The sequence below is a fragment of the Mustela nigripes genome, chromosome 10, assembly GCF_022355385.1.
Source record: "Mustela nigripes isolate SB6536 chromosome 10, MUSNIG.SB6536, whole genome shotgun sequence".
In the NCBI taxonomy this organism is placed as follows: Eukaryota; Metazoa; Chordata; class Mammalia; order Carnivora; family Mustelidae; genus Mustela; species Mustela nigripes.
This window is the reverse complement of record NC_081566.1, coordinates 351,672-377,902: the sequence shown is the minus strand read 5'-3', so window position 1 is coordinate 377,902 and position 26,231 is coordinate 351,672. Positions and strand designations below refer to the sequence as shown.

Below are 26,231 nucleotides of genomic sequence, written 5' to 3'. Positions count from 1 at the left end.
TTTTAATGTGATATATTCTGACTTCAAAAAATGAAATTTTTAGAAGTTAGCTATGGTCGGTCAATTAATGTCCACAATACAAAGACAATACTGTATTTATTCATTAAGTTTAAGAACATGTTTTGTTATTCAAATAAAACCTTATTTCCCTGTTGAATTTCATAAATTTAATTCCTATTCTGTGTTTTTATAATCTGTGTGTTCTGAAAAAATAAATTTTGCATTAAGCCGAATCATTTTTCCTCATATCCATAAATGGACAAATTAGATAGATTATATTGGTTGTTCTTTGTAACAAACTATATATGATTTAACTTTTTCTCATTTAATTACTACACAGTGTTCCCGTCACAACTGAGGACAGTCAAAGCAGCATTATGAAATGAACCCAGGATGCGTCACAGATCAGAAGTACCGGGGCCTCACAGGAACGCTATGTTAAAAGCATAGGCTACACAAGAAGCACTTCACCTTGTAGGCGAAGGAAACGACACACAATCGCTCTGACACTAGAAGTCTCTACTACTGGCCATGGAGACAGGCTCAGCGGCCCCAAGATGTTGTTTAAAAACAAAGTAAAGGTTAACACATTTCTCAACCTCAAAATGAGGCAGTGTCTACGGAACTTTGGCTTTTTAAAGATTGGCACAAAAAGACTGATTACCAAATTAGATACTATTTAATGAGAAGAATACTCAGAGTTGGTAAAATAGCATCTCACTTCACAGAAACCACATCACTCTAAAGCTTTCTGGCTATAAAAAAAGAACCTGGTTGAATTCAAATTGGTAAGCTAGATATGAAATGCTGAGTTTAAAAATATTTTTCTAATGTCTACAATGTACAAATGTAGACAGTTTTGTATTTCGCACTCAAGCTCACTCTAATACTTGGTTTGTTACCTGTTAACTTCAGTATTTTAAAAATATGTATATACGTAGGTGCATTTTAACTTCCTACTTATTTGGTTTTTACGTTGCATATTTTTTCCTTTGAAACACATAAGCTACAGTTTTGTATATAGCACATAATCATAGCAAAATGTCTTATTCTTAAATGTCATGACTGTAACTTAACCTAACTCTCCAGTTAGTTTCAAGTACAGGAAAAAAAAAAAAATGATCAGAGACCTGGGCTGATACTCCTTCCACTAATGTAACACTGAATTAAAAATCAAGTCCAGAGTTTATTCCAAACATCGTATCTATATTATAGTTATTTAAATCTGTTTCATTCACCATGATATTATATAATGTGCTTTTGTTGTCAACACTTAGTGGAACAGATATTTATACAGTGGATACTGTTCAGTTCTACCAATATACAGATTCCAAGTAGTTAAATTGGAGTTCTCAAAGTAATTAAATAAATACCCTAACTCATCACTCCTTAGGGTGGCGAAACAAAGTAGTATATCAAATTATCATAATCTCATTAGTATGAGAACCCAGCTACACTCTAGTTACTAAATAAAAGATTTGTAGCATTTATGATGTAGTACCTATACAATAAGATGTATAGTACCTAACATCCATCTTGAAAGAATTAAATTGACAAATTATCTTGTGCTGTGTCTTTCACTGGTTACGTCAACAAATGTTTGTTGAGCATCTGGAGCTCACTGGCATAAACAAACTAGGCCATTAAAATGCTCAAAGAGGGCGCCTGGGTGGCTCAGCGGGTTAAAGCCTCTGCCTTCGGCCCAGGTCATGATCCCAGGGTCCTGGGATCGAGCCCCCCATCGGGCTCTCTGCTCAGTGCAGAGCCTGCTTCTCTCTCTCTCTGCCTGCCTCTCTGCCTACTTGTGTTCTCTGTCAAATAAATAAGTAAAATCTTAAAAAAAAAAAAAAAAAGACATACTTAAAAAAAATAAAAAAAAAATAAAATGCTCAAAGAAAGAGAGAGAGGCACTAACCATCCCTGTCTATCAGAGTTCTACAGCATAGGAACAGGAACATGGGACTCGGGGGCATTTCTGCTGCCCTATGTATCAGAAAGTTGACTGTGTATACAAGGAGTAAGTAAGCAAATATTGAAGAAAATAATTACAGGAGGGGATAATGGAGTCAGCATGCTGGTTTGGCGGAACAACACTGTAATTCTAAAATCTAGGATCACACTCCATTCCCAGGAATACTGGTTAATTTCCACAGGAACAACAAAAGAACAACAACCACTGGGGCCATAAGCACAGATATCAATTCAGCATATAAGAAATTCCAATAAAAATATCAAAGCAGGCTCTGAATTCAGTAGATTATTCGAAAGTTGCTCATCTGCTATAAAAGTAATAATAAACATCAGCCCCCTCCCAGAAGTATTACGAGTAAAATTATGGCTTATAATTTTATTCATCTCTCTGGCAAATACTGCTGCCAAAACCTGTCCCTCCAGCTGTGGGATGACGAATACCCTCAAACACCCTCCACGCAGGACAGGGAGGGAGGGACAAGCTGCCAGCGCCACCAGCCCTTGCGGAAGGGGAGGAGGGAAGCATCTCGTTACACGGTAGCAGTGTTAAAACACCAACTCCACCAGCTGCGTGAGGACACTTGACGTTAATAACCTGAAGCCTGCGGGTCCTGTGAAGAGCCCTCGGGAGAGGACTGCTCGGAAGTGGAAGGCCGCTGGGCGCACGCAGCCAGTTCTTGCTGCCTCTGCTGCTCAGCCCTCTTAAGCCTCAGCTGTTGCAGGCGCTTGCGGAGCAGAGCTATCTCAGGCCCCCGCAAGAATTCTGACGCAGGCAGGAAAAGAAAGGTGAAAAGACAGCAGTGAAATAGAAAATAGGAAGAAATCTGATTATACGTTAAAGAGAGAAGAATATACACAAAATACATGTCTCATGGAGGAAACAAATTACTTACAAAAAATGAGTGACCTTTAGTTAGGAGATGATGACATATTCTAATGCTTGTTTAACTATAACGAATCACACACATAGTTCTCTAAGAGTGGTGAAGTAACTAAACAGAGTGAAAATAAAGTCTTCCATAAACGAAACATTTTAAAATGAATATTCCTTTCTTCACTAATTTCATCTTTTTCTAACAAAATGATACCAAGTAAAATTGGAAAATATCAGTTATCTAATCTATATACAAATTATTAATTTCAACCATATAATTAAAATTCAATTAAAATCATGAAAAAGTTATATATTTGTAAACAGTTCTTGGAATTCACTAATGAAGAATTCTTTAAAAGTCAAAATTGCATATATTTTTCAGCTAAAATATTTCTCTTTATATTGGAAATGTCATTTACTTTTTTTAAGCTAAAATTATCTACATAATCCTTAATATGTTCTTAGCACAACAGTCACAGATAAAAGTGGGAATGTCACGCAGAATTCTGCAGGTACACTGGAGTGCCTACAATCTCTGAGGCACTGTTTTTGGCTCTGGGGAGAAATAAACCATTGAACAAACTAGTCCCTACTCATGTGGAGATTATGTTCAGAAAGGAAGACAGACAGCAGTGAACTCACACACACATATGTAATATACATGTATGTGTTGGTGTCCAACAGGGACAACTGGTGTGAAGCGAACTGAACAGGATCAAGGGAAGGGGACAGTAGTGGAGGACGGGTTGCTGCTTTCTGTATGGTCAGTAAAGAAGGCTTCTCTCCCAGGGGATTTTTGGACAAAGACCTTAAGGAATGAGAGAGTCGACCACACGGGTGTCTGGAGGGAGTGTTCCAGGTGGAAAGAAGAGCGTGTGCAAATGCTTGGAGGAGGAAGTGTGTCTGGGGGTGAGCTAGACCAGAGAGGGGATGGCAGAAGAGTTTGCTTAGAGGTGGGAGGTAGCATGGTCTCAGCGTTTTTGGCGCCGTAACAAGAAACTAAGAGCTGTCACTTACTGTGACAGGGAAAAGAGGGGGAACAAGCAGTAGCAGAGGGAAGAGGAGAAGCAACAGTGGAGACCCTGAACAGGGACTGAACGTAACAGTGTAGACTGGGGGTTGCTGGTGACGTTACCCGAAGCCACCTAGAGCGTAAGCGATAACAGAGACGTCTAAAACCTGGACTCTGGAGTGCTCGTGTTTACCAGGAAGAGAAATCTCTGGACACAGTGAGGAGGAGAAGCCAGGAGAAGGCTGGAGGACTGAGCAAGCACACCCTGCGGGCTGGGACGGAAGCAGGTCAGGAAGGGTGGGGGGAGCGGCTGTGCGGAATGCCGCGGATACAGTGGACAAGACACTGCACCGTGGAGTCCCTGACGACCTTGATGACCAAGAGCGGCTTCCGCAGAAATCGCAGGGCCCAAACCCAGACTGAACAGGTTCCAGAGAAAGAGAAGGGAATACAGCAGACACAACGTATATATGCTCTCTCCAGAAGACCCGCTGCAAATGGAACAGAGAAACTGATGACTGCTGGTGGGGAAGGAGAGTTCCAGGAGGCTTATCTGTTTGTCTGCTAGGGGATGATGTTTAATCGAGGGAAGGGAAAAGAGGATGCATGAAAAGAAGTGAACAAGTGCAGGAATGATGTCCTTGGGAGACCGAAAGAGACAAGCTGCAGTGGGTAAGGGGAGGGATTGGTTTTATTTATTTATTTGTTAAGATTTTTTTTTTTTTTTTTGGACAGAAAATGACACAGCAAGAGAGGGAACACAAGCAGGGGGAGTGGGAGAGGGAGAACAGGCTTCCCGTAGAGCAGGGAGCCAGATGCGGGCCTCGATCCTAGGACCTTGGGATCATGACCTGAGCCAAAGGCAGACGCTTAATGACTGAGCCACCCAGGTGCCCCGAGAGACTGCTGTTCTGTTTTGTTTTTCAAGATTTTATTTATTTATTTGACAGAGAGATAGAGAGCACAAGTAGGCAGAGCGGCAGGCAGAGGGAGAGGGAGAAACAGGCTCTCCGCGGAGCAGGGAGCCCAATGTGGGACTCGATCCCAGGACCCTGGGATCATGACCTGAGTCAAAGGCAGCTGCTTAACAACTGAGCCACTCAGGTGTCCCAAGAGACTGGTTTTAAACAAAAATTTGATCCATTCTAACCAAAGGCAAGGCAGAGAGTCCACAGTTGCTGATCTGATGTTGAAGGTACTAGGAATTTTGTGTCTTGCGGTGACACCAGAAGGAAACGACACCAACTGTCAAACAACTTTGAGCCCCGTTTACATAGATCATAAGGTGCAAATTTGCTGTATTGTTTCACCAATCAATCATGTTAGAGATAATAACGTCTTGTTACCATGACCTCTACTTATAAAGAATTTTATTCTGTCAGTCAACTGGCAGTTAGGATTAAGCAAACAGTTCAAGTACTATCATAGTCTCTCAATGCCAGCTCCTCCTCAAAGTTCTCCAGTGCCAAGCAGAACAGTACTCACTGACTAAATACATCCCGATCCTCCAAGGCACGGTGCCTTCTTTTCAGGGATGTACACACACCTTATTTCCTGACAGCATGCATAGTAGCAATACTTCTAGCAATATAAAATAAATTATCATTATGCACCCGCAAAGTTTATTTTACACATGTCATGTTTTGCTAAGAAATCAGAAAAAATATAGAAAAATCACTTGACTTTATTGCTGTTTCAAACCCTCTCTCTTATGTTGCCAAATGCTTTAAGGGAATAGAAGACTCTCCACCCAGAACCACTAGGTGCTGAAGCAGGCTCTAAGAGTAAGCAGCATGCTCTTTAACTTGGAAAACCAAGATTCAATGACAATAATGTCACGAACTATCTATTCAGCACTTCCAGCATTTTTAAAAGAACAACGTGTTTGTTTACTTCTAAGGCTGGCTGCATGTGACTTTTTCTCCCCTGGGTTAGAACGAAAAATGAGGCTACGGAAGGAAGTCACCACACAGCTAACCAGGGAGGCCAACACTACAAGCTCCAACCAGAATAAGCAAACTCAACAATTGGACGGAACAACAGTATTGCTAGCAGTCAGAAACATTACAGGCAGGTAAGATAGACACACATTACATACTTTAAAAAATGTACAGTTTATAATGTGAATAAATGCATTGAGGATTAGTGTTTGTTAATATTAACACGAACCAAAATGGAAAGAGAATCTATGAATACTTTGGGTTAAATTTTAAAAACAAACAAAAAAACCCTCAACAATGTTGAGGAATATCAGGAATTCCTAAAAGGAAATTTGTACTTCCGTCTCCTGAAACAACCTACACTATTCTTGTTTACTTCTCAAAGACTCCAGGCTAATGTCCCGAAGGAGTCAACTCCCACTGAAACTCTGGTTGACCTGACAAAGGTCCACTTGGCTCTAACCTCATGCCCTCCCTCTCCAAAACAGGTGTTATGTCCTGGAGACTGGATTATTTCTGTTTCTAAACTGGTGGTCTTTATCTGCCTTCTGTAGATACATCCTCCAGTCCCAATTTGCTTCTTGCCCAGGTGATCCTTATGCATATTTCTCTCAGAACTGTCACTCCTTTACTGACTTACAAGTTCCTCTGGTCTCTTCTTTGGTCTCCCCAAAGTTACCATTAACCCAATATTTCCACTTGTTTCTAATCTATGCATTCCCTCTACCTAGACTGAATAGACCCTGGCACCCTTTAAGGAACCTATAATCTGGTTATTTGGGCTTTGACAGTTTTGCTTTGCTGTGCTGTACAACAGAGTTTTAGTTCCCAACAATTTTTCTACAGAGCTCAATTTGGCTGTAAAGATTCTGAATAGACCTATATAAATTTGTAAATCTGGACAATTATTTGTAAACAGGCAGGAATTCACAGATAAGACATATCAGATACTATGTTAAAGAAACTAAATTCTCATGGTCTGAGTGGTGTATTTAATTAAAAACACATGGATCCCTTAGGTGACTCATTTCTCAAGGTGAGACTCCAAAGTGAATTTTGTATGATAACCACATTCAATCCAAAGAAACCACCTTCTCTAATCATATTCTTTTATCTAGATTAAAATAAGACCATTCTAAAAAGAGGAAGTCCTAAATCAATTCAAAATGAACAAAATAATTAAAAATTTCTTCCTTTTTATCTTTTTAGTAATTTCTATGCCTAACACGGGCCTCAAACTCACAACCCCAAGATCAACAGTTGCATGTTCCACCAACTAGCCAGCCAGGCACCCCAAAATAATTACACATTTTAATAAGTGCTTTCCAGGCAGTAAACAGGGCTATATAAAAGAGAGTGATACTGCAGTAAAGGAGGAGTCTGGCTAGGGCAGTGAGGACACCTGAACTCAGACACAAGGAAAACGGAGTCGGCTGCGATGCGCCAGGGGAAGAGCTTCTCAGGTACGGAGAACAGTACGTGCAAAGGCTCAGAATCAGAAACAAAGAGGCAGAAGAGAACTTGGCACATTCAAGGAAGTAAAGGAAACTACTGCAGGTACAGCCTAACACTCACCGGGAACTAAGAAAATGCTATGCAGTGAGGTTAGAGAGGTGGGAAAACCCAGGCCACATAGGTCCTTGGAGAACCACAGTAAAAAATTTCAAATTTTTTTGCAGTTCTGCTCCTAAATGCAATTAGAAGTCTTTGAGGGGTTTTAAACAGCAAAGTTACGTAATCTGATCTAACAGCGTAAAATCCTCACCTGGCTGCTACATGGAGAATGAAGACTAGGGAGCGAGAAGAGTAAACGCAAAGAGGCCAATCAGCAGACAAGAAATGAGGGGGGACTGGAAGAAGAAGAATTTGTTTTCGACGCAGAACCAACAGGGCTTGCTGATGGACTGAGCATAGACACGAAGGAAAGCAAGGAATCAAAAGTGACACACAGGCTGTTAAAATAAGCAAATGGGGCAGGTGGTTTTAAATTTACCGAAATATAAAGCAGCCAAGATGGAAGAATTTACCAGATGGGAAGGATCTGAGGCGAAATTAAGTTTTAGTTTGGACATGTTAAGCTCAAGATATCCAAAGACAACCTAAAAGAAGAGTCAGACGAGCAGCTGGACACAAAAGTCTGCAAGTCAAAGCGGAAGAGGGGACTGCTGACGTCCATCTGGAAATCTTCACCTTAGAGGGGCTAGTGAACAGCTACGGGAACTGATGCAGCCCCGCCAGGAAGACAGAACAGAGAAGAGAGTGCAGACTAAGGAGTTCTGCTAAAATATTCAGAAGTAAATAGAACAAGAACTATCAACAGCGATTACTGAAAACCAGCTAGAGCTGGTAATAAAAGGAAACGTGGTACCACAGATGCCAAAAAGTAAAGTGTTTCAAGAAAGCAATGTCAGACTATGTTAAATGCAGATGGATGAAAATATCTAGTAAGATGCTAACAGAAGTCACTGGTGACTCTGACCAAAAGCCTCAGTGGAAACGGAGCTGAAAGGCAGAACAGAAGTCGGCTGACAGACAGATGGACGGGGGTAAGAAAATGGAGACAGTGTGTGAGCACCTCTTGTGAAGACTGATTATGAAAGGAGCAAAGACACAGGCTGGGGGAGAGTGTGGGTACAGCACGTAAGGGAAAATTTTTTTTTTTAATATTTTCTTTCTTTCTTTGTCAGAGGGAGAGAGGGAGGGAGGGAGACGGGAGGCTGAGCACAGGCAGGAGCACCGGTGGAGTGAGAGGGAGAAGCAGGCTCCCCACTGAGTAGGGAGCCTGATGTAGGACTCAATGCCAAGACCTTGGGATCATAACCTGAGCTGTAGGCAAACGCTTAACTGACTGAGCCATCCAAGCATCCCAAGGGAAGAAATTTTTTTAAGAAAACAGGTAATAGCAGAGCACGTTTAAGGTGGGAAAGGCGGTGCTAATGGCGCAGAGAAGCAGCAAAGGTGAGAATCTGGAAAGGGATGGCTCGCCTTTGTCAAGAGCAGACATAATTTTTCCCCAAATGTGTCTGTTTCTATCACGGAAACGAGAATGTCAGGGGATTCAAAAGTAGGAAAGTGAGCGCTTCCCCCCACAAGCTGCGTAGCCGAGGGAGGGATGAGGGAGAGGAGGGACAGAAGTCAGAGACAAGAGGGCGTTGAGCACTTCGTCTAGCTGTCGGGCAACAATGCTGAAAGACTGCTCCGACGTGGCAGGGAGCAACCCGCGAGCTGTGTGCTTGTGACGTTCTGCACGACGCAGTTGTGGGCTAAGCGAAGGCGAATGACTGGGTCCACAAGGGGATCCCGCAGGCCAGTGTCCACATTCCCGTCCCTCCCTTTCCTTCACCCCAGCAAAGCGACAGGCGAAACACGAGGAACATAAAGGAAACATTTACATAATGTGGAATCCACAGCAAGGCAAGAAGTATACTTTTTCATTCTGTCTCTGTGCAAGGCAACAGAGGCACACCTCCAAGATTCTGCGGGTTTGGTCCCACAGCCCCACAATAAAGCGAATATCCAATAAGGCAAGTCAGATGAATTTTTTGGCTTCCTTGTGCATATAAAAGTTACACCTGCACTATTCCATAGTCTTTTAAGTGCGACTGTCTGCTATCTAAAATGTTAACATACATGCCTTAATTTAAAAATACTTTGCTGCTAAAAAAATAAAGGTAACCATCATTGGGCTTTCGATGAGTCACAACCTCTTCTGCTGGTGGAGAGTCTTGCCTTGAAGTTTCTGGCTGCTGAAAGGTGGGGTAGCTGTAGCTTCAATGGACTCTTTCACTAACAATTTCTCCATGGCACGTGACATTATTTCATACCATTTTATTCATAGCAGAACTTTCAAAACTGGAGTCAATCCTCTCAAAACCCTGCCGCTGCTTCATCAACCATGTAACATCCTACATTCTCTGTTGTCATTTCGGCACTGTTTACAGCATCTTCACCAGAAGCAGACTCATCCGTACGAGACGACTCATCCGTTCAAGTCTGACCCTGAGATGGCGGCAGTCCTGTCCCATCTTCAGGCTCCACGTCCCCTGCTGGTTCTCCTGCTATGTCCACCCCACCCACCATTACTTCCTTCACTGAAGTCTTGCATCCCTCAAAGTCATCCATGTGGGCTGGAACTGACTTCTTCCAAAGTTCTATTCATGTTGATATTTTGATCTCTTCCCATGAATCATGAATATTCTTTTTAAGTCGGCTCCATGCCCAGTGTGGGGCCCCAGGTAGGGCTAGCACTCACAATCCTGAGATCAAGACCTGATCTGAGATCAAGAGTCAGACACTTAACCGACTGAATCACCAAGGTGTCCTGACTCATGAATATTCTTAATAACATCTAGAATGGGGAATCCTTTCCAGAAGGTTTTCAATTCACTCTCCCAGACCCAACAAAGGAATCACTATCTATGACAGCTGTGGCCTTACAAAAGGTATTTCTAAAATAAGAAGGTTTGAAAGTCAAAATGAGGGTTGACCCAAGGGTTGCAAGATGGATGTTGTGTTAGCAGGCATAAAAACATTAATCTTGTACATCTCCATCAGAGCTCTTGGGTAACTAGATACACTATGAATGAGCAGGAATATTTTGAAAGGAGTCTTTTTTCCTGAGCAGCAGGTTTTAACAGAGGACGTAATATCCAGTGTACCATGTTGTAAGCAGACGTGTTGTCATCCAGGTTTTGTGGTTCCATTTCTAGAACCCAGGCAGAGTAGATTTAGCATAAATCTTAAGGGACCTAGGGTTTTCAGAACGGGGAATGCTGGCTTCAAACTTTCCTCCTGAAGCTTCCAAATCTCTCTGAGCCTTCACAGAGTTGAAGAGAGCGAGGGGCCTTGCTCTGGATTAGGCTTTGGCTTAAGGGAACGTTGTGGCCACTTCATCTTCTATTCAGATCACTACAACTTGCTCCATGTCACTTATCATTCACGTGTCCACTAGAGCAGCACTTTTGATTTCTTGCAAGAACTTTTCCTTTGCATTCACACTTAACTAGCTGTTTGGCACAAGAGGCCTAGCTTTCTGCCGGTCCAGGCTTCCAGCATGCCTTCCTAACGAGCTCTGTCATTTTTAGTTTTTCACTTAAAGAGAAGTGAGACTCTTCCTTTCACTTGAACACTAGGAGGCCATTTCGGAGTCACTAACTGGCCTAACTTCAATATTGTTGTATCTCAGGGAATAGGGACGCCGAAGGAGAGGGACAGAGAGACAGCAACAGCTGTTCAGCAGAGCATCAGAACATACACATGTTAACAGAACAAGTTCACTGTCTTATGCAGGTGGTGTTTGTGGGGCCCCAAATCAATGACAGGAGTAACATCAAAGATCACTGATCACAGATCACTGTAACAAATACGGTAATAACGAAAAGGTCTGAAATAGTGTTAGAATTACCAAAATGTGACACAGATGTGAAGCAAGCAAATACTGTTGGAAAAATAGTACCGACAGACTAGCTCGACGCAGGGTTGTCACAAAGCTTCAAAGTGTAAAAAACAAAATATATGCAAAACACAACAAACTAAAAGCACAGTAAAATGAGTTATGTTTATAGTAAAAATCATGGCTCTAAACTGACACTCCCCCTTACCACATGGATAGTTCCTAGTATCCATAAACCTATCTGAACCCAGAAGTGCAGAAGAGATTGGGAAAACAAAAAACAGAAAAAACTCATTAAGTCCTTATTGTTAAAATGCTGTACTCTGGGATAATGAAACGCCTGCTGTCAAAACAATTCCAGGCATAATCTTTAGATATAACAACTAACATCAAATTATTTTCTTCAATACTGACTCTATATTCCTAATATGGAAGTATTCTGATTTTCCAAAGTGCAGTCAACCAAAATTCTTTCAACTGGTAGAGACCACTTAAAAATATTTCTTTACTTCTTTAAAAAAATTACAGGCAAAGGGTGCCAAGTAATGATCAAAACAATGATTACATGATCATCACAATTTTTCTCCTATTTTGATGATTCAAATGACTACTTACATTACACTTAGAATGTAATGACTACTTATACTTACATTAAATACTGAAAGGGATTTAGCAATCTGAAATGCAGTGTTTATTGTGTGAAATATCTGCACCAAAAAAGTAAAATGAAACTCCAAACGAAGTACTTTACTCAGAAATATGTTTAGAAACAAAAAAACTAGTCAGGGTTCAGTGGCATGTGAATATAAGCTAGGGAATCTTCTTGCCAAGTTTTCCTGATAACTTTTAACCGACCAGAATCTTTAAGAATATTTCTCAAAATGCTGTAACTTTAAAAAAAAAATTTTTTTTAACCAATTTTACCTGCTTTGACAAGTAAACTTTTGACTGATTCTGTCATTACTTCCCAAACACTCCAAAATATCTTACTTTCTCATAACCTGAAACACTATGTCAACTAGACAGTGGAAAACCTGACTTTAAAGCTCAGATTTAGCTATTATAAATAAATTGTGCACAAGTCTTAATAGTTACATAATTGACTCTGGCTTCTATTCCCATAGAAACTGAAGCGAATTACCAAAATGGGATATACAATAAAAGAATGCCTAAGATACAACACCCTGTATTTGGTGATCTGGTATTAGGTTTCAGAGACGAATAAAGTGACACCTTGGCAGTGACACTGTTCGGAATTTTTATAGGCTTTAGCTTAGGCCTGCCAGCTGTATCTCTAGTTGCTAATATTTTTTATTATATGTCAAGTAAAATGCCTCTATATAAGAACCCAAAGAAAAATATGAAAAAACTCCTAGTGGTTATTATAATTACATGTACACAGTTAAAATGCCAAGTAAATTATAGTCGTATTTGCTGAAAATTACTGTTACAAATACTAGTACATTCCATAGTTGGGGAAAGGGGGAGTTGGAACATGAGGAGTTTTAACACTGAGAGGACAACAGTATTTTAACAGAATTTAGGGATTGATTTTTTTTTCACTAATAACAAGTTCCAAGAAGACAAGGACTTGTTAAAATAATTTTTCATGTAAATATAGGAGAAATAAATCTTTTGGTAAATGGTATACGTTATTGACAAGACATGTTATCAAATGTACCATAAGGAATGTATTTAATGTATTTTATGATGTAAAGAAAAATAATAAAAACTATAAAAGAGAGGAACTGATAACAGAGATACAGCCGAGTAAGTCTAGAAAAACATCTTAATCTATAATGACTTATAAAAGTAATCTTTAAGTCAAACACATGAAGCTATGTCAAAACACTATCTGCTGGTACCTATATTTTTTAAAGAATTGTCTTAGGTAAACTGAAGATTCTGGTATTTGTTAAATTCATGCAAGTTAGGCACACCTGAAGTTTGTCTTTAAGTTACATGTTCACGGCATAGTACGCGTCATTCTGATTTATTCCGGCAAGAACAAGTTCATGTGATTTAGTATCTTTCAAACCAGCCCACAAAGAGGTATTCACTGTCAGAAATCATCAGGCGAAGCCCACGGAAAGAGTGCGTCCTCACCAGACTGATGATGCGTGCGGCGTCCAGAGGCCTCCACAGGCTGCCTGTGCTCACGGTCTGGGGAAGACAGCAAGGAAGCAGGAGGAGGGCTTTCTGTAGAGGAGGGCGTCAGGTGAGCCTGCGCGGACACTGCAGGGGACGTGGAAGGCTCAAGCGACTGGCCAGCCGAAGGATCTACTTCCATCGCACTTTCCCCCACTTCCAAACCAGCGCTTGACCGGGCCGTAGGAAGAGCAGATACATCCGACTGGCTCGTTCCACCTTCAAAACACACACATTAGTGCAGATTCAAATACTAACTGCTTTCCAAAGCCAGTTACTCGAAGGAGATATATTCAAGAAGTTCATGTGCAGCTGTACATGCCTGTACACACACAGAAATACGTAATTCCAGGATATTAAAAGCACCCAGGGAAGGTTTGATCCCTCTGACCAAATAGGCTAATCAAGAGAGATAAAATCTATGTACAGAACATTTTTGTTAAAATAATCAGTCTTTCAAGATCAATACGGTACCTTCATTTAGACAAAGCTAAATAATAGGTTGTGAAATGCCTACAAATAACATCTAGTCCCTTTAATTTGAAGATGATGTTTCTAATTTAATGACCGGCTAAAAGGAGAATGGATTTTGTTTGTCTGCTTATTTCCTTATTCCAGAAGAAGAGAGCACGCACAACACTGGAGGCAGGAGGGCCGACAAAGATCTCCAGCAGGCTCCACGCCAAGCACAGAGCCCTACATGACCCTGAGGTCCATGCCTGAGCCGTTATCAAGAGTCAGACGCTAAACCAACCGAGCCACCTGGGGTCCAGGAGAATGAACTTTATTGATATGTTTCCATTCTACAACATAATGTCTTCTTTGGTAAATATTTGAGAAAAATTTTATTGGGAAGAGTAAAGTTACAAATAGGTCAGAATAGGATTAAGTTCCTGATTCCTGCTTCATTAGCAATAATGTGTTAACCACTAAACTAACATGATGCAGCCATGATTTAAAAAGGCTTGAGTTTCTATGCCTTATGCTAGGCTTCGTGCTATCTGCAAAGGAATAATTAGGAATAGTCTGTAAACAATTACTGTTTCCCCTCAAGTCTAGATGTTTCTAAAAGAAATATGGAATGGACTAACCCAACTCATGTCTCACAAGATGCAACTACCAGAGAATATGAAGTTTTCTCTTTTAATTATCATGACTTAATTGTTTCTTGTTTTAAATTTAAGCACAAATTCAGTAACTCTTAGGCAAATCCACAGTCAAGGAATTTTTTTATAAAGTTAACTGAAATCAGGAGTTAATAAGAATCATTTATAGAAAAATTCTATTTAATTTTAAAATTTTGGGGTTTTAAGACAATAGGGAGCTAACTTTTACACTCCTCATTTTTTTTTTTTTTTTAAAGATTTTATGTATTTATTTGACAGAGAGAAATCACAAGTAGATGGAGAGGCAGGCAGAGAGAGAGAGAGAGAGAGAGAGAGAAGCAGGCTCCCTGCCGAGCAGAGAGCCCAATGCGGGACTCGATCCCAGGACCCTGAGATCATGACCTGAGCCGAAGGCAGCAGCTTAACCCACTGAGCCAGCCAGGCGCCCCACACTCCTCATTTTGACAGATAAGTAACTTGCCCAAGACCCCAAACTACAAAGTAGTGAACCAAGATATGAAAATAGGTCAGCTAACAACTAGAAACAGCAACTAATAACCAATGCCTAAGTAAGATAAAGGAGAAACTATTCCATTATATAGAACTTCTCATCCACAGAGTTTTATGTATTTCCACTCTCAGAATGCATACAAAAATGCAATACAGGGCGCCTGGGTGGCTCAGTGGGTTAAGCCGCTGCCTTCGGCTCAGGTCATGATCCCAGGGTCCTGGGATCGAGCCCCGTATCAGGCTTTCTGCTCAGCAGGGAGCCTGCTTCCTCCTCTCTCTCTGCCTACTTGTGATCTCTCTCTGTCGAATAAATAAATAAAATCTTTAAAAAAAAAAATGCAATACAGAAAGGAAATATCAGAATTTCTTACTTTGCTTCAGAAAAGCAAAGAATAAGGGCCAGGTCTCCTGGTATGTGAAGGACAAATTATACCCAAGACCCTTGGTCCTCTACAGCTCGGCACAATACAGTTAAGAACCTATGACTACCACAGATACAAAGCGTATAAACCGAATGACATCAACGAAACCGCCTTCGCCAGCTCCCGGCCGTCGCAGGAAAGACTACCTCGTGGCCGAGACCGTCCTCGTCCTCCGTTGCTCTGTGCAACTTCACTTGCTTCTTCAAACCACCTCGACAGCATGTCAGACATTCTCTGCATCAGTGACACGTTGGGACTTTGCTCACCTAGAACAATACAGGTCTTATCAGTGAATTCAGTAGGAAGTCAGCTTCTTTCAATAATGCAAAAACCCAGATTGTAAGGTCTTTAATGAGAACATTTTTACAAAAGGAATCAAACTGCCTAACTAAATTCTGTGAGTGTATATAAATCTGTTAGCACTACTGGCACATTTCACAGTACATGTTTGTGGAAGTGAGGCTCCATCTGAATTCTGAGCTCCTCAAGGACAGGGTTTACATCTCCTGAGTCTACTCTCGGTACCGCCATACCGCCCACCCCCACCCCAGCCCACATCCTTACTCCACCAACACGCAGCTAGGAAGGGCGCATGAATTGTAAACTGAACCGATTAAAAGAAACGTTTGCCCTCTCACTTGGACTTCCTTAAACTCCATTTATTTTCACCACACTGGAAGCGTATTCCAGTGTGGTGAACACAGTAATAGAACCATTTATATAGAACCATTTGGGTTCTGAAATTAACAGAACCCAAAAGTATTGCATTTATCTCTTCCCTTTAGTCCTTTCCTCCTTCAAATATATGAATTTTCCCTTAAGGGAATTACCAAATTAAGCATGACACCAAATCTAACAATTCTAAGCTACAATCATATAATTTAAAATGCAAATCATCTGTTCTTGGATTTTCTGTGAAAATTTAATTTTATACTTTATTGCCTTTATATAATGTTTCTTTATATTTAAATATATAAGATGATACCAAGTATAATATACTAGAGAATATGCTTTTGATCTTAAAAGAATTCAGAAGTCAGTTAAAGTAAGATTTTGGCTATAGACCAATTATTAAAATATACAGATTAATTTATTTTAAAAGTGTACCATCTTAAAGCTCCCAAAGTAATTTCTTATGCTTGTCAAAGGCACCTGATGAAAGAAAAAATAAATTCTTATCTATTATAAAACTCTTGAGTTGGAAATTAAAGAGTTTTCATTTTTCTTTTTGTCTAATAGGCAAAGTTTCAGAAGTCTGATGATATCCAAAGTTTTATATGGCAATGGGCATCCCTATCCTTCCGGTAGGAATGTAAAACAGTGCATTTATTCTGGAGGGTAATTTGATAGCTATCAAACTAAATGCGCCAGCCTGTGACCCAGTACTCATTCCACTTTTAGGAAATCATCCTCAGATACACTTGCACAAGTATGTTAAGATATATGTACAAGGATGTTTGTTTTAGCATTACTTATAATAGCCAAAAAGAAAAAAAGAAGTTGTTAAAAGATTAATTTTTTGAAATTTCGAATTAGAAAAGGCTGAGCAAAGTGCATGTACCATCTCGTTCTCGTTCACTCTCAGGCCTCGCTCGAGGTCCAGTATCTGACCAATCCCCACGAAGTCTCAAACGCTTCACTGGAGGCTGTCGTAGCTAAAAGGTAAAGAGAAAATGCATTTGCTCAAGTCTTAAAGCAGGCTTTTAAGTCTAACAGACTCTTTCCATGTCCTTGCTGTCTCTACTGAGTATGCAGAACAGATCCCAGGTCAAAATACAACAGACAGCTCTTACAGCGATGGCATCTACTGGTGGTGCAGCCTAACCCGAACATCTTCACCCTCAGGAGTCTGAATGTAACTTTGGAATCAGTGTATGTGACTTCTAATTCCAACCGAATCTCTTTACAATTGACCACAGGAAAGTTATTTAACCAAAAGGAGCTTGAGGAGTTCTCTATTACAATGACACACACAGTCTAGGTAAGGAGCCTACACACATGACAACAGGAATTATCACTATTGTCTATAGTCACTTCTAGAGTTGGCCCTGGAGAATATCTTCCTTTTGTCTAGTTGTCTGTATTATTAACGGTTTACTCCCATGTCCCCCTATCTACTGCAATCCTTCACTACTCACCTCGGGGTCTCTACATTTTCCCCTCATTCTTGGCTAATAACTCTTCCTCTTAGTTCAGAGAAAATAAAGTCAGTCCTGTAGAAATGACACTAAGCTCTTCAGCTGCATGCTACAAACGTATTGCCAGTCTACAACTTCCTAATTCCTTCGGACCTTTCTTAGAAGATGAATCATTTATCTTGTTTACGCTTAATCTCTCCACTGCGCTTTTCATTTCATTCCTTCAAGCACTCAGGCACCTTGCTCCGACAAGGACTCTCCCACAACTACGTCCATTTCCTTTCTCACTTCTTCCTTAAGACATGCTGACGGTTTCGTACCGTTCTGAACAAAAAGAACATCTCCATTTTATACTACTATTGAGCTCACTCTTCCCACATCTTCTAAAGCTTTCTTGTCAAGCTGCGTGAAAAGAAGCCTGCTATTCAGTCCGCCTTTCTCCACCCTCCTCCCTCAGCTCGCTCAGTCGCCCCATGATCCCATCCCTCCAGCGCATTCATTCTCGCCAACCTCACCAACCAGGGACTATGAAGCTCACCAATCAGGGAAACAATGATCAACGGTCAATCTCCAATTCACAGAGAGCCCTTCACAGCCTACTTCTTTTGAGGCCTATGGCACTTGACACTCTTGATTATTCTCTGTATGTTTTGCATTTTTAACATTTTTTATTGAGATGACACATACACCAGAACAGTCACCCTTCTAAAGTATGTAAGTCACTGACGCATATGCACAAAGCTGTGCGACCACTTGCACCGCCTCTAATTCCAGAACATCTGCATCACCCAAAGAGAAATCCAACAGCTGAAGCAGCGGCTCTCCCCTTCTCCCACCGCTCGGCTCCTGGCAACCACTCGTGGACTTGCTGTCTCTAGCGATGTGCCTCTTCTGGACAACTCATCTAAGTATGCGGCCCCTTCTATCCCGCTTCCTTCACATGCTGTAATATTTTCAAAGTTCATCCATGTTGCAGCATGTATCAGTATTTCATTTCTTTTAATGGCTCAATAATATCCTATTATTTGGATATACCATTTTTTTGTTTATTCATTCAACACGCTATGAGTACTGAGTTGTTTCTACTTTTTGGCTGCTGTTCCTAATACTGCTATGAACATATGTGCAAGTTTTTATGGGGACATATGTTTCCAGTTCTCTTCAGTATGTATTTAGAAATGGAATTGCTGGATCTTGTGATAACTCTATATTTAACTTTTGAGGAATTGCCAAACTGTTTTTCAAAGCAGCTGCACCATTTTACACTACTATCAGCAATGTGTGAAAGCACCAGTTATTCCACGTCCTTATCAACACTGTTACTGACTTTTTAAAAAAATTTTAGCCAACCTAGTAAGTGCAAAGTGGTACCACACTGTGGTTTTGATATATTTTGGTTACTAGATTCTAAATCGTAAATCAAATATATGATGCATAAACACTTTCCCTCATTTTGTGGATCACTCCCTTTATTTTTATTTTTTAACATAACATTCATTGATTTTCTTTTCCCTCACAATTAAGCAGATTTTGATAGAAACTTAGAGACAGCTCAGCTGCGAATTTTGTTTTCTCCTGGAAACCATACTAAGCAGCAAGACGGGGGGGGGGGGGGGGGGGGTCTACATCCTCAGGAAAGAAGAGAGAGGGTAAAAAACCCTCACAAATTCCCCAAGTATATAAGTATGGCTAGAAGCAACAGAGAATAGCAAATGTGCACAGGAAGCCACAAGTGTGACTGGGAGCAATCAGAAGACTAGAGGAAGCCTCGTGTGGCAACTGGCCAAAATCTTACACAGATAATCATCTCCAGAACCAGAGGGCCTCACTCTGTATGTGAACTATATTTAGAATAGAGAAGGACTCTGCTCCGTAGTTTTCAGAGAGGAACTGTATATTATACAAGCAAATAGCTAGTGTCATAACCTCAACAATTATTTCTGGAACGAGATCTTCAAGTTAAAAACAGTTACAACTTTGAGATTTTGAGACAAGGAAAATAACCTACTCAAGAATAATGAAAATGGGGGCACCTGGGTGGCTCAGTGGGCTAAAGCCTCTGCCTTCGGCTCAGGTCATGATCCCAGGGTCCTGGGATTGAGCCCCGCATCGGGCTCTCTGCTTAGCTGGGAGCCTGCTTCCTCCTCTCTCTCTCTCTCTCTGCCTACTTGTGATCTCTGTCTATCAAATAAATCAGTAAAATCTTTAAAAAAAAGAATACTGAAAATGCTACAAGCACTAATTCAGTCATTCAAGAAAGACTCTTCTGAGCACCTTCTATGTGACAGGCACTACTCCAGGCATTAGGAAAAGATCAATGGGTAAATCATACAAAAACCCCAATGTCACAGTTTATTAACTAGTAGAGTAGGTGAATAATACGTGATAAAAAAGTAAAACACACAAAGAAAGTGTAAAGTGTTATGGGGAAAAAATTTAAGTAGACAAAGGAGTTGGGCATTACCAGGCCGTTAAAGGCTGTGACTTTAAACATGGTGGTTAAGCAGGGCCTCGCTGAGAATGGACAAGGGCAAATATCTAAAAATAGCTAAGAGAAAATAAAATCCAGATGTACAGGAAGACCATTTCAAGTGCAGTAAACACAGATGCTATAAGGAAGACACATGCTTCAGCTGCCTGAATAAGTCAGCAGAGGCAGCTGCAGCGAGTAGAGTGCTGACAGAACAGCAGAAGTCACCGAATTGCGGGACATAAGCACTTGAAGCCACTGACAGGACCTTCATTTTGCTTTGAGGAGATGGAGAGCCACCTGGGAGCACTGATCAGAGTAGCATAACTTGACTTGGTTTTAAAGGATTAATGGGCCACTACGTAGCTAAAGGACAAGTAGGGGAGCTGGTTAAAAGCGACTACAGTAATGTAGGAAAGGGAGTGAGGTCTTGGATCAGGCTAGTAATGACAGTCGGAATGGGAAGTAGTACTACAGATCTGGGATATGTAGTTTCGGCACAAACCATGGGGTCAGGAGAAAATGAGAAACTGGATTCAACAAAGTAGTCCATGACTGGAGTGGGGCAGGTACAGAAAATGTCAAATAGATTAATTAGAGGAAAAGACAGCAAAGACAACAAAAAGAAAAAAGGAATACAAAAATAAAGGCAATGAGAAATTTACGAAAATTGAGTACAAAAAAATACTAAAGAAGGGAAAAAAATGAAAGAGAAATTATTACAGGATTAAGAATTAAGAAAAAAGGTTTTGCAGCAATATGTCGGAGTAGGAGACCAAGATATCATCAGGTGCCAGGAGATCAGCTAGACAGTTATCAAACCATTCCGAACACCAACAAGCACAGCCGGAGATCGAAGAGAAGAACAGCAGCAATTCTAGGAACAGAAAATCAACCACCTTCCAGAAGGTAGGACATGTGGGGAAGAGAATCCGAAGCCACAGGAACATAAACCGCAGGGGGAAGGGCCGGCTCCCGGAGAGGCTGGAGCAGCCGAAAACAAAATCGGGACCTTTAGAAGAAGTCTGCTCCACTGATGGACGTCGCCCCAGAGGCTAAGTGGGGGGTGGAGCCCACATGAGTACAGTGTTGTCTCAGGACCCACAGGGTCACAAAAGGATCAGGGGGTGTCCGAGTGCGGCAGATCTCCCAGGTGTCGGAGCGGGGAAACTGGCTGCAGAGACGGAGCCAAGGCATCGGTCCTCAGCTCAGGGTGACCTTAAGCCATGATCTGAGGCACATTCGGACCACTGCTCTTTCAGCAGGGACCCCATAAGTGACAGACCTGGGGAGACCCCGTCCTTTCTCTGGTAGGAGCATCCCAGGAACACAGAGCAGGAATCTGCTGGGTTTGGAGACTCCAAACGGGGCCATGCACCAGTGACAAATGCTCTGTTACAGGCTGGGGGAACTCAGAGCACGGCCGGAGACCAGGGAGATGGGAGGCACTGACTGATTGTTCTCTGAGAGAGCAATGAGGAGCGGGGCCCTGAGCTCTTGGCTCCTCCGAGCCAGAGACTGGGTGGCTACCACACTGGAAGTGTTCAGGGAACACAAGTTCCAAGTGCGAACCGAGGCAGATTGCTTAGCCCAGCCCCTGGCAGGGGCTATACAATTCTGCCTCAAGCAAAATCATTTGAGAATCACAGCAACAGGCCCCTCCCCAAGAAGATCAGCAAGAACATCCAGCCAAAACAAGTTCACCAATCAATGAGATTGCGGAACTCCAGAAGTAGGGGAAGGCAACACATGGAATTCATGAGTTTTTTTCCCCATGATCCTATATTCTTTCAAAGTTAAATTTTTTCAATTTTATTTTTTCTCATTCTACCTTATAAAATTATTCCTCTTTCCTGCTTTAACGTTTTAAACTATTTTATCTGAACAATGCCTTTTCTTAAAAATCTTATGTAATTTTCGTTGTAATAGTCATAAGGTCTCCCTTCATTGTATTACCTTATTTTTTGTATACATCTAGTCTTTTTTTCTGTAGAATTTTGGGATAGTTTCTTCTAAATGATCAAAACATACCCTAAATCAAGTGTATGGCTTAGTTCTAATCTCCAGCCTGATCACATTCTTTCCTTTTTTTTCTTTTTTCAAACAACTTATCAATTCCTTTTTTAGTATCTTTTTAAATATTCACCTTTACAGTTATACTCTATCCCTTTATCATGTTTACCCTTATTTTGTATATATATAAGTTTTTCTTTCTTTAAAATTTTGGGAGGTAGTTTATTCTAACAGACCAAAATACATCCAAAATCAAGTGTGTGGCTCTATTTATCAGTCATATATATATATTTTTTCCTTTTGTTCCCCCTCTACCTTCCCCCCAACCCCCACTGGTTTTGGGTCACTTCTGATTTGCTTCGTGTATATTTTTCTGGGGTCATTCCTACCCTTTTAGTATTTTGTTCTCTCATTCATGTATCCCCCCCCCCTTTTTTAATGATTTTATTTATTTATTTGACAGAGATCACAAGTAGGCAGAAGGCCAGTCAGAGAGAGAGGGGGGAAATGGGCTCCCCGCTGACCAGAGAGCCTGATGCGGGGCTCGATCCCAGGAGCTGAGATGATGACCTGAGTCGAAGGCAGAGGCTTAACCCACTGAGCCATCCAGGCGCCCCTGTCATTCACCTACTCTTATCTGGATAAAATGACAAGGTGGAAAAACTCACCACCAAAAAAAAAAAAAAAAAAAAAAGAAGAGGCAGTACTGACAGGTAGGGACCTAATCAATACAGACATTAGTAATATGTCAGAACTAGAGTTCAGAATAACAATTATCAAGGTGCTAGCTGGGCTCAAAAAAAGCATGGAAGATATTAGAGAATCACTTTCTGGAGAAATAAAACCCCTTTCTGGAGATAAAAAGGACTAAAATCTAACCAAGTTGAAAGAAAAAAAGCTATTAATGAGGTACAATAAAAAAGGAAGGCTCTTACTGCTAGGATGAATGAGGCAGAAGAGAGAATTAGTGATACAGAAGACCAAATGATGGAGAATAAAGAAGCTGAGCAAAAGACATACAAACAACTGCTGGACCACAAGGGGAGAATGCGAGAGAGAAGTGATAACATAAGACAAAACAATAATTGGGATCCCAGAAAGAGAAGAAAGAGAGAAGGGCAGAGGTGTATCACTGCAAATTAAAACAGAGAATTTCCTTAATTTGGTGAAGGGAACAAGCATCAAAACATAAGAAAAAATCATTGTGTGAAACATTGATTCAAATTTTAAAATCCTTTTCAATCATTATTACATCTCCAATCAAAATACATTATTCCTTCCTTTGCTCTATAATTCAATTAAGTTTTACATATTCATGTTTTTATATCTTTATTTCCACTAAACTGTAAATTCCTGAGTGAGAGGCAATGTCTTTGTCAACGTCATCCTTGAGTTTCTTAAATTTCTACAGGACCTAGTAAAGTAGATATTCAATAAATATCTGGTGAGTTGAGTGTGTCTGAACACTACTGTCAAGGATTTTTAGCATGAGACACTGAAGAAAAGGTGGTAAGCTTAAGGATACTGACAACTAATTTCTTCTTCTATATATACCTGTGAATTTCTTAGTTTATTATACTAAGCATGATTTATTTTTATAATTGTAATACTTTTTCAGAATTATTTTTCTTAATTTAGTTGATTCAGCAAAGAATACCAAGAAAACCATGTTCAGAAAACCAAGTGTTCATGACTCAGCCTCATTCACTCTGATTATGCAAACATATTTTGGCTCAGTATTCTATGGTACAAAAGCTGGCTGGCCCACTTAAAACATTTCTGCACTTCCAGCTTTCATTATGTAAGAGTCAGAAAGCTGGACTGTACGTTCACTGGAGCACAGGTCTCAAGAGGAATTACACAGCAGCAACAAAATGCAACAGCAGGTCTCATTTTCAATAAAACCAATAAACTCAAAAATAGCCTTCATTAGCCAGCATCCCATTTTCTTTGTCAATTTTCTAATTCACTTAAATACACCGGAAAATTTAAAATTCCAAGAATATTTATAAAGATGTCCTGATTTTTCCCTAATATTACAGACTAATCTGCAATTATAACAACCGGATAGAGTTTTGTGTATCACAAGAATCAGAAAATTTTCTTCTTTACTACCTTTAAAATATGTTCACTAGTAGGAGTTGGTCCAATACCAAAAAGTCACTAATAATAGTAAAGCAACAGTTAATTTCAAAAACATTTACAAGCCAAACAGTAGTGATTAAACACAGGACATTGGAGGGAAAAAAAAAAGTGAAAAATATATTGGAGAAAGAAGCTAAATGGGTTACAACAAACATTTTTCTATTGCTGCATACTTCAAGGTATATTATTTCTGGTTTTTGCCTTTTATAAATAAGAAGATGGTTTGCTATTTTATTTTTTTAAAATTGTATTTTTTTTTTAAAGATTTTATTTATTTATTTGTCAGAGAGAGAGCAAGCGAGAGCGAGCATAGGCAGACAGAGTGGAAGGCAGAGTCAGAGGGAGAAGCAGGCTCCCTGCAGAGCAAGGAGCCGGATGCGGGACTCGATCCCAGGACGCTGGGATCATGACCTGAGCCGAAGGCAGCTGCTTAACCAACTGAGCCACCCAGGCGTCCCTTAAAATTGTATTTTTAAGTAATCTCTATACCCAGTGTGGGACTTGAACCCACAACTTCAAAATCAAGAGTCACATGCTCCTCTGACTGAACCTGCAAGGTACCCCAATGGTTCACTATTTCAGAGTTGCCTAGTTTTCTAGTATATAGATCTATATATAATAATTAGAAAATGCAATATATAAACTTCAGTTAGACTAAATGTTTATGCTCACCAACAGGATTTTACCTATTACCATTTACTATTCATATATGGACAACAATTCCCTCCTCTCACCATTGTGTGTTATGTGTGCATATGTGTACTTTAACTTAACTTTTTCTCACTTATTTACATGTATTTTGTAAAATGCACTTAGGGAGGTATGTTACTAGTTCTTAACTATGACAGAGAAGGGGATCACTGTCCACATCTGAATAGTAAATGGTAACAAAACGCCTATTGGTGTATAAACATAAACATTTAGTCTCATTTTGAGTTTCAACATCCAGCTTTTATTGTTTTAATTGTTTTTTATACGACTGTTAGAACTACTGATATTTCTTGCTCGCTGCTGTGCCACCATAAAATTAGAAAAACATTTTGCTATTAAATATTTTCTCTTTAAAAATATTTCACAAGACTTTCTTCTAGAGCTTTATCCTTAATGATTAGCCCCTTTCATGTATACTTCTGCCCTTCTACAAAACCTAGACTATAAATACCTTGAAAATCAATTCTATTTTTTGAAGCCCTTCAAGTCCCAGGAGTCACTAAATTCATGTTTCTGAACGGAATGAAGAACACGGCTTTGAACAATCTTACCTCTTCTCTTCTTTCTTCCGCAGAAGGAGTCTTAAGTTCTCGCGCTGTATCATCTTTCGGGTCAAAAAGATATATGTAATCTGAAGAGTAACTAACAAGAATCTCTCTGCCATCTTCACTGTAACACAGCGATGTCACCCTGCAGGACTTATTATTAAGATGGGAAGGGATAAAACGGGCAACCATTCCAGTAGTTCCTCGACCTGCATAATTCCCTAAATAAAAAAACAGGAAGTTGTATACATTTTTTAAGAAAAACATTTTAAAAAATCCGAATTATGAGATATGTGATTTAATGTAGCAATATAAAATCCAAACTATCATATTCTATTTCTAGGAAAGGCTCTTTTCTTAATAGCCTAATTTTATAACAAAATAATAAAGAATATAGTATGAAGGTTACGTAGCTTCAAAAAAAATTTCCCGAGTGACTGGAATTACACAGATTATATAAATATTTTATAGATTACATAAATGTTTTATTTGAAATACAAGTTATTTAATCAATTAAAATTATTTGTGATTATAGGTTACACTAAATCACCTTCCAAAAATTTTCCTCCAATGAAGATAATATAATTTTTACAATATAAATAGGTGAGCTTATATTTATTACTAGCATACTAGATAAAATCGTGCATTTTCCCTTTAAAATTATTTACCTTTTGCTTTAGGTTAGAAAAAGTTCTTTTAGTTTATTTATTTATTTTTCTTAGTAACCTCTATAGTCAACGTGGGGCTCAAATTCATGACCCTGAGATCAAGAGGTACATGCTCTTCCGACTAAGCCAGCCACGCACCCCTATGTCTTTTTTGTTTTTTTAGATT

General features: G+C 40.0%; 1 protein-coding gene across 6 annotated transcripts in view; it reads right to left on the bottom strand.

Annotated features, from left to right (window-relative positions):
* The window catches only part of DCAF6 (DDB1 and CUL4 associated factor 6), a 141,128-nt gene that overhangs the window by 58,008 nt on the left and 56,889 nt on the right, over nt 1-26,231 (bottom strand). For all 6 annotated transcript variants that reach the window (XM_059412353.1, XM_059412357.1, XM_059412356.1 and 3 more), the window contains 4 exons: nt 25,404-25,618; nt 16,937-17,030; nt 15,522-15,641; nt 13,296-13,556 (listed from right to left, as the gene is read on the bottom strand). In XM_059412353.1, the coding sequence (XP_059268336.1) occupies nt 13,296-13,556; nt 15,522-15,641; nt 16,937-17,030; nt 25,404-25,618 (690 nt within the window). The remainder of the gene's footprint in view (nt 1-13,295; nt 13,557-15,521; nt 15,642-16,936; nt 17,031-25,403; nt 25,619-26,231) is intronic.